Source organism: Podarcis muralis, chromosome 5, assembly GCF_964188315.1.
Source record: "Podarcis muralis chromosome 5, rPodMur119.hap1.1, whole genome shotgun sequence".
Classification (NCBI taxonomy): domain Eukaryota; kingdom Metazoa; phylum Chordata; class Lepidosauria; order Squamata; family Lacertidae; genus Podarcis; species Podarcis muralis.
This window is the reverse complement of record NC_135659.1, coordinates 32,127,569-32,147,784: the sequence shown is the minus strand read 5'-3', so window position 1 is coordinate 32,147,784 and position 20,216 is coordinate 32,127,569. Positions and strand designations below refer to the sequence as shown.

The 20,216-nt window shown below is 42.4% G+C and overlaps 1 protein-coding gene across 1 annotated transcript; it reads left to right on the top strand.

Annotated features, from left to right (window-relative positions):
- The first annotated feature begins 831 nt into the window (after positions 1–831).
- Positions 832–19,834, top strand: LOC114598789 (calcium-activated chloride channel regulator 1-like). The gene is made up of 14 exons (XM_028732879.2): positions 832–1,006; positions 2,523–2,663; positions 3,413–3,563; positions 4,544–4,655; positions 5,879–6,047; positions 8,024–8,245; positions 9,652–9,876; positions 10,067–10,244; positions 11,777–11,883; positions 12,766–12,990; positions 14,548–14,818; positions 15,790–15,957; positions 16,848–17,093; positions 19,075–19,834. Exons 1-14 carry the CDS (start codon positions 845–847, stop codon positions 19,647–19,649), a joined length of 2,952 nt encoding a protein of 983 aa, XP_028588712.2. The 5' UTR covers positions 832–844; the 3' UTR covers positions 19,650–19,834.
- Positions 19,835–20,216: the final 382 nt, after the last annotated feature.

Genomic DNA, 20,216 nt, shown 5'->3' with positions numbered 1-20,216 from the left:
ATCAAGAATAGCTCGGTCGCTAAAGCACAAGACTCTTAATCTCAAGGTCATGGGTTCAAGCCCCATGTTGGACAAAAAGATTCCTGCATTGGAGGCAGTTTGATTCGATGGCTCTCGTGGTCCCTTAGCCAACTCTACAATTCTGTGACCCCTGCTTTATTTTTGGTGCACAACCCCCGTCTGCAAAAGAGGGTACAGATTTGAATGAGACATAAAGTGTTCGCAAATTTTATGCAGATTTGTGTCTTCTTTGGCAGGTGCAGAAGAAGGCTGAATATATGGTATACCCCACCCTTTTGGCACCCCTGGGCACCAAATAAGACAAAGCTAGGGAAATATCACTTGGATTAAGGTGAAGTTTTTCTTTTCAGGGTGTCTAGCTATAAAAGAAACCTAGAAGTTCCAGACTGCTGCTATTTTTGACTCTAGTTTCGATTTCTTTAGAAATGCTTGCAATGTATTAGTGGTAACCGGCAACGATAGAGTTAAACATTGTATTCGAGGATTTTTTTTGTTATGAGTTGGACCATTCTACACCTTAGTTTATTCTTGTGGATGCTTTCGCTTTCCTAGGCAGTTGTGTTTGCCTGTACATCAGCAAACACCCTTGAGTTCTGAGCCTCCAAAGTGAGCATCCATGCCTTTTGTTAAATAGGAAGTTAAAAGTATTTACAAGGATTTGAACAAGGAAACACCAGGTTGGGGATTATTTCCAGAATTCTTTGTCCTTTCAAAACAGGTTTGTTTGGTTTTTTTCTGTCTCTCTATCCCTGCCAAAGCTCTTGCATTAACAAGCCTCTCTGCTGTTATTTATTTCTGAAATAAAGAAGTGCCACAAGGAAAGATGGCGCTTAACCACTGGCTGCTGCTGCTGCTGCTGCTGCTGCAACTGCTGCACGAAGTGACAGGTACCAGGGTAAAACTCAACATGGGCGGTTTTGAAGACGTCGTCATCGCAATCAATCCCCAGATCCCAGAAGACAACAAAATGGTGGATGCCATCAAGGTAAGATAGTTAAATGTTTCTGAATGTATTGAATAAGCGACTTCAGACAGTGATATTCTAGGAAAATGCAAGTTGCATTTTGCAAGCGTGGGGTGCCAGGTGCTTCTGACCTCCCCACACCACAAGTCTTATCCCAAGTGTACAGGTGGGACTTGTATAGGGTTGCCATATTTAAAAAAGTAGAATTCCTGACACTCACAGAGCTATTAAGCTTTTTTGTAGGAAACCACCAAAATTGTTTCTGAATTCTGCATTTTGCAAGCGTGGGTGTCAGGGTATTTCTGGCTGCCCCTACACCCCACAACTTTTTCATCCCTTTCTAAAAGGAACATTCCACAAAGTTGTTGAGCTTCTTAGCAAGACCCCAAAAGCTCCACCCAAAGTAGTGATTTTAAGTTTTTAGAGCTGGTTTCCGCTGGTTCGGCAAAATTCCACCCTGACACCATTTTTACACCCAAAAACCAGGTCATGTCAGGAATGTTCCTGCCATAGTGCAAGCCTAGGTCACTTGCAAGAAAAAAAAATATTGATAGCCTGGAATATTCCTCTTCCCTATGCCCTACAACTGGGGTAGTTCGTTCTATCTCCCCCTAGCACCTCCTTCCAGTGAGCACATTTAGTCCTCCTTCCTTTTTGAGGTCTCTCACCATTGCTTTTTTTGTTTTTAATTTCTGCAATACCTTGGGTGCTCCCAAGCCCGCTAGATTACTCTTGTAAATGGGCGCTTTCCATTTTGGCTGCCCGAGCAATGGCAATTACAGCCTGAGTGTTGGAAACAGAGGGAAGGGTCTGTGCCAGAACTGGGTGCATGTACTCTGAGGTAAATGTACTCTGAGGTAAATGTTGTGCAGGTTTTGACCATTAGAGGTTAAAATGTCCTGTTCATAGGTTTCTTTAACTAACCGGAGCGCTTTGACACCAGTTTTCAGGAAATTGTTCCAGAAATGGGGTGCTGTTTCTGGGAAGTGCTCTCCCTTCCTCTCAGTGGCTTTGCCTTAGCTCACATGGCAGCTGCCCCCAGTGGAGGAAGACGCTTTCTTTGCTCTAGGCTTCAGCTTCCTGCCTGGCATTGCAATAGTTCAATCTGTTTGGGGGCCCCATGGCCAGCTCCATTGAAGGAAAAATATACAAATGTCCCACTTCGTAGGAGTTGCTTCAGATTGCTCTGTTAATAAGCAACACAGAAGAACCTTTGTCACTAAACAGGGCTGATTGTGCACTCGAGGTTGTTGCGCAGTGTAGACTTGTACAAACAATATGGCGGCCACTTAAAAACAAACAAAAATGGCTGCCCTCCTGTCATGTACAGCTTCCCCCACTATTTCCTCCTTCATACCAGGAATAGCTTTGCATACTATGTCAAGCAACACTCAGTGGCACAGGAGGATCCACCCCAAAAAGTATGTGAATTGCATCTACCAGCTTTTTGAAGATAGGGGTTCAAAGGGCACATTCTGTAAACACAAATGCCAATAACTAGCCATTGACACACAAAGGTCTCTCCTTTCCCTGTTAGGACATGGTGAAAGAGGCATCAACTTATCTCTTCAGCTCTACACAGCAAAGATTTTATTTCAAGACAGTGAAAGTTATAATTCCTTCCACATGGAAGCCAAAAAATGAATATCAAAGAGTAACTACAGAATCCTATGATAAGGTAATGCTGAAGAATATATTAAGATTTAAATATACTTGTGGTATTTTTAAAAAGATTGGGGCAAATGGAGAGATTGTGGGGGGGGGGGTACAAGATACTGTATGATCTAATAAAAAATCTTTCTTATTTATTTATTTATTTATTTATTTATTTATTTATTTATTTATTTATTTATTTATTTATGATTAAAGTTCTATACCACCCTTAATCTGAAGATCGCAGGACTCTTTACAATACAATGACACAAAAATATATACCAAAATAACAAACAAAAACACCCCCCCCCCCCAGTTTTTGCCTGGTGCCTAAAGATAAGTACTGCAGATGCCAAGCAATAATATCTATATTTCCCACTTTTGGATGCAACTGGATTTATTTTTGAGTAAACATGCAGATCTGGGCTGTATACCACTTAATGTTCTGACAGACGTGATGCTATCTAAGGCTGGGTTAAGGTGGTTGGGGGCCTTGGTGTGTTCTCACACCCTTCTCCCCAAAAGGAATTCATGACATAAGAGTACCAGAAATACATCTCGAAATCTCTTTAAAGATAAATGAATTTACCACACCTGATTTCGTGGGCTCACTTATAGACAATTATATTCTTAATAAATACCTGAAGCTATTCCTTGTATAGTAGCATTGTCTAGTAAGCTTTCTTTTTCTTTTTCTTTTAATGGAAGCTCAGAGTATGACAGGAATTTCTGGACTGTCCACCTCTATATCTTCTTTGTTCTATTTTATTTTAGGCAGATGTCATAGTGGCGGATCATTACTTGAAACATGGAGATGATCCCTACACCCTACAGTATGGTGGATGCGGGGAACCTGGGCTTTACATTCATTTCACTCCTAACTTCCTGACAAATGACAAGTTGCAAAATGCTTATGGTCCACGAGGTAGCACCTGTTAATTTAGATTAAATTGTCTGGGTTTTTCTTTGCGTGGACAGGCGGAGTCCCCAGATCCATCTAGGGGCTGCGCGCGTCCACGCAAAGGGCGCCCCCCCGTTTTAAGCGGGGAGCGGTCATTTTAATTATTAGAATTGCTAGTCAAGTTTTCAAAAGGTAATAAAGATAGAATTCCTAAGAAACCATTAAGACTTTCAATACAGTTGCTTAATCGCTCTAAAGGCTCCTAAATTTGCATAAGAAATCTGCAATAGTTTCACATGAGGTTCATCAATACATTTTCAACCCCGAAAAGCTATCTTGCTGAAGCTATCTGAGCCTCTCTTCCTGTTTCCCATGTTACCACAGCTGCTTGTACACCATACATTTAAAGTACAGTGGTACCTTGGGTTACATATGCTTCAGGTTACATACGCTTCAGCTTACAGACTCCGCTAACCCAGAAATAGTACCTCGGGTTAAGAACTTTGCTTCAGGATGAGAACAGAAATCGTGCTCTGGCGGCGCGGCAGCAGCAGCAGGAGGCCCCATTAGCTAAAGTGGTGCTTCAGGTTAAGAACAGTTTCAGGTTAAGAACGGACCTCCGGAATGAATTAAGTACTTAACCAGAGGTACCACTGTACACGACTTCCTACATACAGTTCCCAGGAAGTTGTGTGCTTTGAATTCAGGGGGCGTAGTAAGACCCACCTTGTCAGATGCAACTGTCGATTAAAGGGTCATCACCTCATTGGCTTCTGTGATGTAGGGAGACAAACAGGGACTTCTCTTCTGAATCAGATTGAAAAGTTGGCTGCCCCTTCTATACTTATTCAATTGCTGATGTGATTTCACAGTATTTCAAATTTTATTTTAGTGTTTTTTTTAAACAGGATGTATGTTTGCTATAATTACTAGCTGTGTGTCGTACATTTAAAAAAACAAAAAACTGTGTCACAAATTTTAGCTTTGTTATTGGTGTTCTACAGGCAGGGTCTTTGTCCATGAATGGGCTCATCTCAGATGGGGTGTCTTTGATGAATACAACAATGATGCACCTTTCTACACTCCTGGGGGAGACAACTTGCCTGAAGCAACAAGGTACAAATACCTCCAACAAATGCATCTCTTCTTTAAGAAGTGATGTTTGCCTTGGGCTTGCTAGTTTTTTAGTGTTGTAAATTATTGCCTAGAGAGCATCCTTGGGTCCCCAGATGTTGTTGGACTACATCACCCCTAGTTTGTAGGACCAGTGGTCAAAGGATGATGGCAGCTGTAGTCCAACAACATCTGCGGATGTTGAGAAAAGCTGCTCTAGAGGATTAAGCTGTAATTGGAAGATATACAAAGGAAATCTCTTATGGGACCCAGGTTGCGCAATGTCCTGCCTGCTGGTAACCCCAGCTAGTGGCCACTTGTGCTCTGCCCAACCCCTTAACATCAACCAGCTTATTCAGTGGGTGACAAGAAATTTTCCATGCCGGGTACCACCTGACCTTGCTACGCCACTGATTCAGTCTCTCTGAAGACCATTTTCAGACTCTAATTATGATGGCTTATCAGCTTTACTCATGAAAGCAATAAGCAATCCCTGTGTGCTGCTAGGTCCCACTCCCACAGCCTCGGCCCTGTTTCCCTAAGGAGTGTTTCCACCCCCATCATTCAGCCCAGACACAGAGGTTCTGCTCCGGGGGCCTTCTGGAAGTTCCTTACTGCAAGAAGTGAGGTTACAGGGAACCAGGCAGAGGGCCTTCTCAGTGGTGGCGCCCGCCCTGTGGAACGCCCTCCCATAGATGTCAATGAAATAAACAACTACCTGACTTTTAGAAAACATCTGAAGGCAGCCCTGTTTAGGGAAGTTTTTAATGTTTGATGTTTTATCGTGTTTTTAATATTCTGTTGGGAGCTGCTCAGAGTGGCTGAGGAAACCCAGCAAGATGGGCGGGGTATAAATAATAAATTATTACAATATTATTATTATTACTCCTGCCTCCAATGCAGGTGAGGGGCAACAACATTCCTTTCCTCACCCCGCCCCACAACCAATTTCTTCTCTCCTGAGAAAGCCTAGGTAAGGTTTTGAGAGACCCATGGCTACTTCATTAAGCCTTCTTTCCATTGTTAACATTCAGGAGTCCTTCCAGACATAGCAGTTAGCACAGAGATAATGCTTGCTGTTGTTTCCCATAGGCTAATTTTAATCAGCTCCTCCTACCAATCCAGTTGCAACATGTTGCAAACTGCATAGCATAGCAATCATGCCACCAAGTGATTGTTTATTGACTTTTAAATTGACTGTATCTGTTTCTTTTTACATTCGTTAGATGCTCAGCTGGTTTCACTGGTCAATACATATTCCCGCTTGGTGGAAAAAGTTACAGAGATTGCAAAATTGACCACCGAACTCAGCTGTATGAACATGGTTGCCTGTTTGTTCCAAAAAGACATCAAGATACTGCAGCTTCTATAATGTACTTGCAAAGCCTCCCTTCAGTAAGTATGATGAATCTCAGATGGGACTTACACTCCCCCAGTGTCTGTCTTCAAAAAGGCACACCGTGACTTTATGTTTCTAACAAGCCTGCTTGAAGTATTGGCTTTTATTTGAAGGATTATTCAATCAGGTATGCCTTGAATAAAATGAGCTCCCAGAGGAAGCTCATCCTGTGTAAAAGTGTGTGTTTTCTTATAGATAGTCTTGTCCCCTATAAAAATGGCCTCCAGTGAGTGCCAAAGGAGGCAGCCATTTCCTAGGGAAGGAGTGATTTAGAATTTTCCAAAATTCTCAAAATGCACTTCAGAAGAGACCCTTTTTGTGTGAAAAACAAAACAATGGCTACTCAGATTCTCCTCCTCCGCAAAAGAATTTCACATCATGTACCCACCCTACCCCCAAAAAGCAGCTTTGGAGATGTATAAAATGTTTGAGAAATTGTCCTTACTATTTCAGTTCAGTGCCGGATTATCAAATAGGCAGAGTAGGCACCAGCCTATGGTTCCCACAACAACGGATCAAAATATTAATTTAATCCTGAAATAAAATTACAACCCAGCTTTCTTAGTTCAATGTTATCCCACGAGATTTTGACTGCCTAGGGGCCTCCAGGGGGTTTAATCTGGCACTGTTTCTGTTGAGCTACTTGTTTATCTCTTCTCTTACTCAACTTCCTTCACCTTCTGACTCTGTATTTCTGCAAACTTTGGGTTTGCCCCTAACCCTCCTGATACCTTTCCCTCATGCAAGAATGGCGCTTTCTGCAGCGTAATGACCAACATTCAGAGAACTGAGTTTCCTATTCGTATAAACAAGTGAGGCCCTGCAATGAAACGTTGCTTGTTTTTGTGTGGTGGGGTAGCCTTCAAAGCTTCCCCTTCTTAGGCAAGAGACTGCCCAGAGTGAAAGACTAGGTAGGTGACCAAGTGAGTGAATGAGTGAATGAGCCAGTGAACAGGCAGATAGCTAGAGAGGGCAAGTGAGTAAATGGACAGCCAGCAGGTGGCTGACTAGTGCCCAAGTACTCCTCCAGCTGGTCCAGGTTAGAACTAGCTATTTCATTCTGGCTGCCGGTCTCATAGTTAGGCCAACTCTTCTCTTCTTGAGTTGCAAGGGTGCTGGGTATGTAGCAGATGATCTTTCCCCTTTGCAGGATGCCCAGACCTTTGACACCAGTGAGGGGCCTTTCTCTGCTTCCCTTCCAGGTGTGAAGGTATCTCATTAACATGTGCTCTTTTGCTGAGGGATGGAGGTGAGGGGAAAAGAGTTTACTGGGGAACTGCTGAAGCTTAGCTAAGATGCCAGGACAATGCTCTTGGGTGTAGCTAAACCCTATCTCCTCCTATTCTTATTTCTATAACACAGAAGACACCTTTTCCATCTGAGGAAGCAGGCAGCAGGGATTTGCTTGACGAGGCAGCTTAATCCCCAGTGCTTTAGACAAATGACTTTCATTCTTCCTTCACCTGCAGGAGTTCAGGCAAAAAAACCCCAGAGCAGAGTGATGCAGACATGTGCAGCCTGTTTCTATGTAGGGCGTTTTTTGTGTGTGGCTTTTAAAATTATTTGGGGGTTCACCCAATATTTCCCCCCTCAAGGATTACCCAAGTTGTCTTATACCTCCCTCTTGTGTATGGCTGTTGCCATTCCAGTAACATAAAGGCTGATGTTCTCCCTTGCAGTTATGTATAGATATTAACCCATGACAGGGAAAGTGAATATCTCTGTGATCCCTGGATCAGTAGCTAAACTAGAACAGACTCTTTGGAGATTATTTCTGTTACATTTTTGTGAAGTTTAGGGCAACATACGTCTAGAACTAAAAATCCATCAAACACCCTGTAGCCTTTTTTTTTGTCTGTGTGCCAAGGAATGTCAATCTTTGCAGCACCTCTTTGTAAGGAACGGCACTTATGAAGTAGGAATTGCTAATGAGGTTGTGATCTTGACCTGTCCTTCCCTATCTTTTATTTAGGTTACTCAGTTCTGTGACAAAAGCAATCATAATATTAAAGCAACAAATTTGCAGAATAAAATGTGCAACTACAGGAGCACCTGGGAAGTAATTATGGCCTCTCCCGACTTTGCCAGTTCATCTCCAATAATGGTTCCCCCACCTGATCCCACTGTCTCCTTGTTGCAAAAACAGGAGAGAGTTTTGTGTCTAGTGCTTGATGTTTCCAGAAGTATGGATGCGGTAAGTCTGATTTCCATGTTCAGAAGATCTATTTTGAGACAGTTCAGAAATTATGGTATTAATGTCCATAGCGAAAACAAGTGTCAATACAGCACTGGCATTTATGTACTGTGAGGCTAAATTTTGCTGTACCTCAGTTGTTGGGAACCTTTGACCTTCCACATATTGCTAAACTACAACTCCCATCAGCCCCAGAAGCATGGAAAATGGCAAAGCAATGATGGGAGTTGCAGTTCAGCAACCTCTGGAGGGCCACACATTCTCCACGCCTGGACTATTTGATTAGTTTATTTGGATATTTATCAAACTACAGCAAGTTGTTCGTAGAGGTCAGAGGTTCTAGGGCAGGACAACTTGGCTGTTGTGCAAGGCAATCACTGCCTGCAACCCTCAGCCTAATGTCACATTGATGCAGGGAACCCAGAGGGAGAGATGGACTGTGGGAGGTGAAAAACATGGGAGTGGGGAGGCAAAACAGATGGACGAATAGAAGCAGGACAAGGAAATCCCACTGCAAGCATTCAGTTTAGTTGTCTAGTCTTTCAGGGTTCTCGATACTTCAGGAAGCTTCAACAGATAGAGTGGTACCTCGGGTTACAGACGCTTCTGGTTATAGATTCCACTAACCCAGAAATAGTACCTCGGGTTAAGAACTTTGCTTCAGGATGAGAACAGAAATCGTGTGGCGGCAGTGCAGCCACAGTGGGAGGCCCCATTAGCTAAAGTGGTGCTTCAGGTTAAGAACAGTTTCAGGTTAAGAACGGACCTCCAGAACGAATTAAGTTCTTAACCAGAGGTACCACTGTACTCAGAGCTCCCTTCTGCAGAAATTCACAAGCCTAGAAGAGCCACTCAGCTCTTGGGGAAGGGGGCTTAAGAGACACCAAAATAATTCGGTTAAATCACAGGGTTTGAATAATCTAACTGATAAGCAAAGAAAAACAAGATTGTAGAATTGAGTTGATATTTGCCCAGGAGATAATAACATAGGCATTTGTATAGCAGCCACAAAAACAGCTGTGACTCCTGGTCCTTTCTAACTCTACAGTTCTGTGGTTCATTATTACATAATGAAAACATAATGGAATAAATACTATTCAATGACACAATTGATGGGACAAGCCCCACTGAAACAAACGGTGCTCTTGTGCACCTCCCATCTATTTCAATGGAGCCTGTGCATGAAAATGTCCAGGTGAATTGTGTCCTAAATCACAACACGGATGAGATTATTCGGATATTCATAAATGTTATGGACTTGTCTATAATATTATATGTTTATCAAGCCTTGTTTTTATAGAGTATAGTTAACAACTGTGTTTTCAGTCATCTTCATCATTTGCTTCCCGGAATGCACTGGCAGACCTGTGACTGCTGCTGTTGTTTTGTTTTTAATTCATTTGCAGAACAACCGCACTGTTTGGCTGAAACAAGCTGCAGAAATATTCCTCCTGCAGATTATTGAAGCGGGGTCCTGGGTTGGAATAGTTGCATTCAGTAGCACAGCAGCAGTTAAGACTCATTTGAAGCAGATCAGTAACGACAGTATGCGCAAAACACTCACAGAGTACCTGCCTACCAGAACTACTAGAGGAACCAACATATGTTCTGGACTGCGGTCAGGATTTCAGGTGAAGAATTTTTTCCTCAGATTCTTTTATTCCTATGCTTCTACTTAGTAGAGTGACCAGATGCAAAAGAGGGCAGGACGCCTGTGCATATTGTTACAAGCGGAATTTAAGCCTAAAAGGCTGCCCTGTGGCTTCTGTGTTGTTTGTTTCAATATCGCTGCTAAAAAATTTAATCCTCTTTTCCATACAGGTGTTTCTACACAAGTATGGAAGTACCAAAGGCTGTGAAATCGTTCTCTTGACAGATGGAGAAGATACAGCTATAAGCTCTTGCTTTGATGAAGTTCAAAGAAGCGGGTCTATAATTCACACCATTGCTTTGGGATCAAATGCTACAAAAGACCTAGAAACATTGGCAGACAAGACGGGTAAGTGAGCAAGAATAATGTCTTGCAAGACTCTTCTATGCTACCTGGTAGCCAGTTGGTGTCTCCCCAAAAAGTGAGTTCGCTCCAAGGCCCAGCCACTTCGCCAAGCTACTCCCAGCCACACAATATTCCTCCTACTTGCTCCGTCCACAGAAATGTTTATTTCAGCCATGACAGCTAAATTAGATTGCCATATTCAGAACCTGCAGGGAATCCATTTTGGTTCTTCTTGTAAGTATTCAACTGGCATTTGGTTGCCACTGCTGGAAATAGAATGTGGGCTTTGACTGAGACAACCCATTGCTCAAGGATGCAAAACTGAGGTGCAGGCTAGTTACTGTTACTGAGAAGCCCATCCCAAAACTCCATACAAGGCAACTCTCCATCTTCTGTCTTTCCCTCAACTCTCCAGTCATAGTTAAGGATTGAGTGGCCTCTGTTTTGTCTGGCTTTTAGCTCATTGTTTTTACTATGCTATAACTTGGCATTTTGATGACTCTTCTCCATATTCTTTAACCAATAAATCTTTATTGGAGAACAAATCTTTAACCATAGTAACACACATACTTCTTGCTCATTGCCCCTAGTGAGCAAGAGTGGCACTGCAATTGTGTCAATTGAAATAACCTAAATAGTCCACAGGCATGATAGGAACATGTGTGTAAGAATTAGGTATACATGTATTGACACATGTAAAAATATGTAAGAGATCTGCAATCAGCTTTTTGATATAATGTTTTCACACTGTATTGATGCGTGCATTTTATTAAAAAAAGAAACCTAGGGGAAATTAGCAAAAACGCTTGCAAAATTTATGTAAATTTGTATCTATCAGCTTCTTTCCAAAATCTGTTAATTACTCAGCAGTACCCCTGGCCTCCCTTTTAAATGTGTAGGGTTGTTGTTGTTTTAAATGATGCTCCTTACAATCCAAACTTAAGATTTCAAATCTCACAAAGTTAGTTCCTTGCAAATGTCTGGCCAGATATAATTTAGATTTAGAGGAACTGACAAAAAGGGGGTATTCAGATTCTTTTTACTACCTCTGTATAAGAAATACTATTTCTATTTTCACAGAGGCCACAGATCCTGACCCAACTATAGAAAGGTGCAGCAAAGGCCTGCTGGGTGTGCACAGTTCCTAACATTAAAAAGCAGCACCTGTAATTATGAACTGTGCCTGCACAACCACACCTGCACATGCCACTACAAGGCACAATGCGTACAGTGGTACCTCAGGTTACAGATGCTTCAGGTTACAGACACTTCACGTTACAGACTCCGCTAACCCAGAAATAGTACCTCGGGTTAAGAACTTTGCTTCAGAATGAGAACAGAAATCATGCAGTAGCGGCGCAGCGGCAGCAGCAGGAGGCCCCATTAGCTAAAGTGGTACCTCAGGTTAAGAACAGTTTCAGGTTAAGAACGGACCTCCAGAAGGAATTAAGTTCTTAACCCGAGGTAGCACTGTATTGCATTTTATTCCACCTGACAAAATAACTATTCTGATTATTCCTTCAATCATATTTCAGGGGGTCTGAAATTTTCTATCACTGACAGTTTGGATTCCAACAGCCTCATCAATGCTTTCAGTGGACTTTCTTCAGGAAGTGGAGATATCAGTCAACAATCTATTCAGGTTTGAACTGCAAAGATTCAAGTATATCATCACTATCACTATCACTATCATTGCTATCCCTAACATCATCATCATCATCATCATCATTATTATTATTATTATTATTATTATTATTATTATTAGCTTAAAATTACTAGGCAGCATAAAAAAACTAAAGACAACACAGAGTGAAATCAATTCTACAGTTCATATTTTGCTATTGTAATAATGAGGGAGACCCCAGGTAGAGTTCAAAGAGAAGGGCAAAGGGCCAAGATAGATTTTGGCGGAACTAAAACATTTCACAATGTACCATTCTGAGTTCAAATCAACTTTATTTTTCTCTGTCTGGACAAATAACAAATTGGAGAAGAGGTTTCATTAGGAAAATAGCATATGGGGAAAGTGTTTCCTTAAAAACCACCCCAGCACCATGGTTCCAGCCCAGAATATTGTATCTCCTTGGCAACCCTTTGCCAAAATGTGGAAACTGGAGATTTGAGTTGCCTCATCTAGCATTGTCCAAATATTGGCTGGCCATTTCCAAGGCTGTTGAGGTAGAGGTGCGATTGTTTCCACCTGTTTCAACGTAGCTGCTTATCTGCCTTCCTCCATCTCTTTAACTTTGAAATATTGATAGAAACTTAATTTATCACCACTGGACAAACCAATATCTGTATGGGGCAAGACCTATCATGTCATGACTGTACCAGCATTTTTATTAATGGCTGAGTATTGCGTATTACTTGTCCAGCAGAACTAACCACTGTGAAGGCACCTTCTAAACAATGTACCGCCACTCATTTCTTTACACCTTATGAAAGGAAATAAACCATATGTATTCAATTTATAAAACTTTTCAGATACTGTATACTTATTTCTCCCTCCTCCTCCCACCAACAGCTTGAAAGTAGAGGGCAAAGCGTCGGTTCCCAAGACCAGCTGAATGGTATTGTAACCATTGATAAAACAGTGGGGAATGACACTTTCTTTGTGGTGACGTGGGGCACATCCCCACCGGAAATTCTGCTCACAGATCCCAAAGGAAGAGAGTACACCAAAAAAGACTTTGCAATTGATAATACCAACGTCCGAACAGCTCGCCTCAAGATTGATGGAACCGCAGAGGTAAAAACTGAGCTCTTCTCAAACTTTTCTGCTTGTCTAACCAAATGGGGCAATGCGTGTCTCATTGCATTTTTTTGGAACAAGTGCCAGCAAAGGGTTCTGCCAATACAGCTAAAGTAGCATATAGATTATGCAACCAGGGAAGAGCCATTTGCTTCCAGAAGTCCCATATGTAGCATTCTGCAGTGGTCAAGTACTCTTTTGCTTATTTGAGTGATATCAAGATCTTATGTGTCTTGGTAGGATGAGATGGTGGAGAGGAGCATGGGACTTTGAAGGGGGGCTGATCCTTGAGGGAGGTGGCAAACTGAGAGATAAAAATGGCAAACCTGTCTCTCCGCAAGTTGTTGTTGTTTAGTCGTTTAGTTGTGTCCGACTCTTCGTGACCCCATGGACCAGAGCACGCCAGGCACTCCTGTCTTCCACTGCCTCCCGCAGTTTGGTCAAACTCATGCTGGTAGCTTCGAGAACACTGTCCAACCACCCCCTCCTGTGTTGTCCCCTTCTCCTTGTGGCTTCAATCTTTCCCAACATCAGGGTTGTATTTGTCCATGGAGTTTTCTTGGCAGGGATATTGGAGTGGCTTGCCGGTTCCTGCTCCAGGTGGATCACGTTTGGTCAAAACTCTCCACTATGACCTGTCCATCTTGGGTGGCCCTGCATGGCATAGCTCATAGCTTCTCTGAGTTATTCAAGCCCCTTCACCACAGCCTTGCTAATTTGGCTCCTTCCTGTAGCAAGAGAGAGAGATCAGCTTCCCTATGGCATCACTGCTCACTTACTAGGCTAAAGCCAACAGAGAAAAAAGTTTTACAAAAGTGTGTGTATTAGGAATGGAATAGCAGAGAGTTTCACTGTGAGCAGACAAGGGAATAGAAATTGCTACTGTGTTGTGCTCAAGGAAAGAAACCAGGCAAGCAAATGCAATCAGTATTCACCATTGTTGGTTGTGTTAGTCTGCAAACAATACATAATTGTAATCATTTTAATAAAAAGACACCTACTGTAAGAGGTATAGGTTGGTTGCTCGAGAGCAATCAGGCAATATGCCTCACAAGTCTGTTTTAAAGCTTTCTTATCGGTGATAAAAACCTTTGGAATGCAGAGCGCCTCATTCTTGCTCATTCACTGGCAGAATCTGAGAGTGGGCGGTCCTTAAACCTTCCCCAGCAGAGTAGTTTTTTGACCCCCAGTCTGCGCCTCCCCTCTCTGCGTGGCAGCCTACTGCGCAAGGAAGGCGTGGGTAACGGAGGACCTCTCTCCTCCCCGCTTTGCTCAGGCAAGGTGTCCTGGCACCGCCTCGCCTCCTCCGAGCCCTGAAGCTCCTCTCCACTAGAGGCGTGGCTACTCTCCTCCGCTGAGAAGGTGCTGCTTCCCACAATCTCTGGGGGCTCTCTGTAATCCATCCGGCTTTCCCCCTCTCGCCCCTGAGCCGATGGCAGTTCCCTGACACCTACCTTTATCAAAGCACAACAGAAACCATAGGGCATGGAAATGCGTTTATAAACACAACTTAGATACTCAGTAGTCTTCTGTATTTCAACACTTGATTTTCAGACAGGAGACTGGATTTATTCAATTCAGAACACACATTCGGGAGCACAAGTCATATCAATAGCGGCAACCACTCGAGCAGCATCTGCCTCTGTGCCTCCTTTGATTGTGAAGCCCTACACGAAAAGCGATACCAATAAGTTTCCTAGTCCGATGGTTATTTATGCAGAAGTCAGCCAAGGATTCTTGCCTGTCATTGGTGCAAAAGTCACAGTGACGGTCGAACCAGAGATTGGAACACCAGTAGAACTGGAGCTTTATGATGATGGTTCGGGTAAGCTTATTTTGAAGCATTTATGGAAGTGTGCATTAATTTTTTTTTCAAAAGCAAGTTTTTCAAAAGTCAATTTTCATGGACTCTTTTGAAATGGAGTAAATGTATAATTATTGCAAATCCAAATATATGTATTGGACTTGGCTTGTACTATGTGGCTTGCTATACCTGCCTTTGTGAACTGCATATAATGACCTCATTCTGGGCTCTGTCCCAAGCTCCATCAAGTCATGCAAATAGTGTCTGTGAAATGTTGGGGATCATGGTGACCTACCAATGTTTGGGAAAAAGAAAACATCTTTGCCTGGTCCTGAAACAATGGCAACATTGGTGCCAGGTTGGTGTATCTGGGAGAACATTACATAACCATGGGCCACTACACTTAAGTCCTGTCTTCTTCTTCTTCTTCTTCTTCTTCTTCTTCTTCTTCTTCTTCTTCCTCTTCCTCTTCCTCTTCCTCTTCCTCTTCCTCTTCCTCTTCCTCTCCTCCTCCTCCTCCATCTTCTTTATTGGATTTATATGAGGGAGGTCATTGCCAGCCTCCAGACCTCCCTCAGAGATTGCACACAGGGAAGCGTCCCAGATGATGATCTCAGGACCTGGGTTCATATGTGGAAAGGGGGTCCTTTAGATCTATTTATCCCGGTAATCCACCAGAAGTTTGATAAATGTGCTGATTTTGCTGGGACTGTCTGGGACTGCCAAAAACTGAGCTCATCAGGAGTTCAGCAGGCCACAATACATGCTGGTGTGTTTGGTTGGTCCCAAGTTTTGTTGGCCTGTGTTTTATTGACATCAGCTATTAACATTATGATTCCATACTACCACTTTCAGAATCATCTATTTCCACGGATACAGCAACACATACTGTGAAATGAAAATAGGTTTTGTAGGTTGTTGGGTTTGTTTTTTTAATGACCAGAAGTGTGACAGTTGCTTCGGATGTCACTTTTCAATATTTATGTACTCAGGCGCCGATATTCTCAAGAACGACGGAATCTACTCAAGGTATTTCACATCATTCAGAGGAAACGGTAGACACAATATCAAAGTGCGTGTCCAAGGAAAAGACCAGACCCTCAGACGGTCCCGTAGACAGAGTCAAGCTTTATATCTAACAGGATTTGTAGAAGAAGATGGTAAGCAAGTGTTATGAAATAGCTCTACTGCTGGTATGTTAGCTCTGTGGTTCTCCAAGTATGAAATTGGGGATGGATCTACACACAGGGGGGAAATGCTATGAGTAAGTCATAAATTAAATTGTTATACTGTAACAAAAGGGGGGAAAACGGATATCTTATAAAAAAAAAGAAGAAGATTAGGAGGATATCAAAAGAAAAAAAAAACAAAAGGGGGGAAACGCTATGGAAGATCTCAAGGAAAAGGTTTGTGCTCTACATCGCCATCTGGTGTGCATGTTTATAACACATTCAAAACACTGTTTTTTGACTAATGCAGCTGAGTCCTGGGTCTCTCAGTAGAAACACAAGCATCTTCCTTCCCTATCGTTGACATTATGTAGATCTGGACCATTGAGTATACAACTCTGATGCACCCACACCCTTCTCTCCTATATTATTCTAATCTACTGTTTGCTTCCCAAATTAGTGGGTAAACGGAATTTGTTATTTGAACCGATGAAACAACCTAATTCTTACTAGGGTTTAAAATAAATACTCTGCCATCCTTCTTTTGGTCCTAAGTGCACAAGAGTGCAGCCTTAATTGATTTATTGTTTGCATATACTTATACTTCGAGCATTTCAGATTCTCTTCTGTTTCCACTAGTTGCCAGCACAAAGTCTAGAGCAAGTTGCCATTTTCTTGCCATAGTATTTCTAGCCAATCATATGCAATGCTGCCTGGTTTTGTCTTGCATGTAGATAATTTATATGCCTCTCAGTTACATTGATTTCTCAAGTGGTACACGAGGAACTCAATACAATGAAAATAAAAATCTGTTAAATCTGTAAAGCACCAAGGAAGTTTAGATGTTTATAGTTATGGCTCTTCTTCCCCCACTTTTGTAGGTCAAATAACAATGAACCCCCCCAAACCTGAACCTACAGATGATGAACTCCAAACCAATCTAGGAAGCGTCAGTAGAGTTGCCTCAGGTGGTTCCTTTGTAGTATCAGGAGTCCCTTTGGAAAACACCATCCCAGATGTTTATCCACCCTCTAAAATTTCTGACCTTGAGGTAAAACTAGATGAGGATGATGATCATTTCTGTTTGGCATGGACGGCTCCTGGAAATGACTATGATACAGGACAAGGTAAGTGTGGAAGCCTGCTTTAATCAACCCACAAGTCTGCTTTGCTTACAGAAAAGATATTATTATTGTTGTTGTTGTTGTTGTTGTTGTTGTTGTTATAGTATAATGGGGTGGATGGAGAATTTACACCAGCCACCTCTCCCTGTAATATCCTGGAGGTAACATTCTACCCCAAACTGCCTCCCTCACCTTGGCTTCTCCGCAACTGGCACTGAGACAGAACTGCCTTGATATAAGCATGGAACACAGATCTCCTTCTAACAGGATCCAGAATACCATTGGGTTGCAAAAGCAGCATAGCCCAAAACCAGGGTTGTCTCAACACTGTCACCTGCATGGCAACATCCTCCCAAAGTTCCTGCATAATAAAGTAGCAAAAGTCTAGATTCCTGACATACCATGTCAGGAATGGGAGAGTTGAGTGGCTGTTTTTCTTCTGTGGAATGGGTACCCTATGGTGCCCATGACAGTTTCTTACATTTTTTAATCATCACTGTTTATTAAATATGTATACAGTGGTACCTTGGTTTCCGAACTTAATCCGTTCTGGAAGTCCATTCTTAAACTCAAACCGTTCTTAAACCGAAGTGTGCTTTCCCTAATGAGGCGTCCCACTGCCGGTGCCCTTCCATCATTCAGATTCCATTCTTAGACCGAGGTAAAGTTCTCAAACTGGGACACTACTTCCGGTTTTGTGGAGTTCATAAACCAAATCGTTCGTAAACAGGACTGTTCTTAAACTGAGGTACCACTCTACTGCCCTTCATGTGAAGAACCCAGGGGGGTTCACATTAGAAAAAAATGAAAACAAAGTGAGAACACAAAACACATAATAAATCAAAAACAAGAAAAACCCTATAACACCCTCTCCTCCCACAAACAATTTAAATGGCTGTAGAATGTTAATCATCCAAATGCCTGGTTGGAGAGAAATGTTTTCACCTGGCATCATGATCGATGTGACATGCTCAAGCCGTCTTTCCCCAGTTAGCAACCTGGGGAAGTTTCTGAACTGTCTTCCGAGGCAGCCCTATGTATAACACATTGCAGTAATCTAACCTAGAGGTTACCAGAGCATAGATGACAGATGTTAGGCTATCCCTGTTCAGATAGGAGTACAGCTGTGCCACCAGCCAGGGCTGAGGGAAGGCACTCTGTGCTACTGAGGACACCTGAGCCTCAAGCAACATTCGAAGGGAATGTAACTCCACCTAGAGCAGGTCACCTTGCATAAATCCAGTCCAAGGAACCGTCCACTACTAATGTCTCAGTCTTATCAGGATTGAGCTTCAGTTAGTTGTCTCTCATCTAGCAGTCTACAACATTCACTGCCACACCTGCAGAAGTAGAGCTGTGTGTCACCAGCATATTTCTGACAACATACTCCAAAACTCCAGATTGCCCCACTCAGCATGTAGGTGTTAAACAGCATATGGGATTAAATTGAACCCTGAGGAATCACGCCTTGAAGGCTCCATGGGGCTGAAGACCACCCCCAAAGCATCACCTTCTGGAAGCAACCATCCAAGTAGGACTGGAACCACCGCAAAGCCATGCTTCCCACCCTCAACTCGGACAGCCCCTCCAGAAGGAGACCATGGATGATTGTATCGAAAGCTGCTGAGAGGTTGAGGAGAACAAATAGGGACACATTTCCCCTGTCTCTCTCCCAACAGAGGTCATCATACAAGTGTGACCCCCCAAAAAGGTTGTGGGTATCCGTGACATAGGCCAATATTCTTACACTGGCATGAAATTACAGTTAACCTCAACAAGCAGCCTGTGTGAACGGAGAACTTGGCCTTAGAACATCTCCAGGGCTCTTTGCGACATGCAAAGATGCAATGGCAGTTATGCATTCAACCCAACGTGCAGAGAGTTCCCTAAGGAGTTTGTAAATACACGGAAGCAGATTTTTGTCTCTGTTATTCCGGAAGACGTAGGTCCTAATGGATGCCTGTTGTTTGTTTTCATTTCACAGCTGAAAGATATGAAATAAAAATGAGTGAAAATCCCTTGGAATTAAGACATGGAACTTTTGATGACGCCACTTCTGTGAACACTACTGGACTTGCAGTGGAAATTTCTGGGGTCAGACAAATGTTTCGGTATAAGCCCCACAACTTCACGAAAGAAAATGGCACCTCCATCTACTTTGCAATTCGTGCCATTGATGGCAGCAGCAACATTGGAGAAGTATCTAACATAGCAAGAGCAGTTGTGCTTCTTCCTGCGTTGCCACCTACTCCTGCTAGTCCAGTCACAACTTCTACTGCTCACACTACTGCTCACACTACTCCAGCTGACAAATACTCTGTTTCGCCTACCCCGGATGACAAACATACAACTCCCTCTAATGTGAAACCCACCTGTGCTAATGATACCAACACAATAAATACCACTATGGAAACTGTGATCATCGTATGTGCTTCTGCAATTATAATTTGTGCTATTGTGAGTATAACAGTTTGTGTTTTACGTAAGCAGAGATACAGAAGTTATGACACTTGCATGGATATTACTGCTGTTAATAAGAATGCCCTCACTATTTTGTAAAGGATAATATATTTTATTAACTGTTTTAATGTTTATAAACAAAATATTGAAACAAACAAGAACAAACACTACTCAAAACAAACATAACCTGGGTGTCTGCCCACAAACTCTTGGCACTAAGACGAAAATGAGAGTGCTGGAGATGATTTTACATATTCACAATAAAAAATAACAGTGCTTTATAAGCCTCATGTGCTGTTTTTGTCTCAGCATCTATATTTTAAAGCCAGCAACCAATATTAAATGGGGATCATATACAATCAAGTATATAGATTTTTGAGAGACAGGTGGAAGACTCCTGGTAATAAACTATGAGAGAGTACCATGTAGTATACTCTCAAATGTACTTTCCATTTTGACTCCCTGCAAACATCTGGTTTTTCCTCCATTATCTTTTCCATAGCAGCCAACCCCTAAACTTTGACCCACCGGGCTTTGAAAGTAAATAGTGTATGGTATCTCTAGTGATGCGCTATTTCTAATTGGAATGCTCCCAATACAAAAAAGGATGAACGTCTTGTTGCTTGTGTTCCGTATAGTTCCTGGCTGTAACAGAGCGAAGGCCGA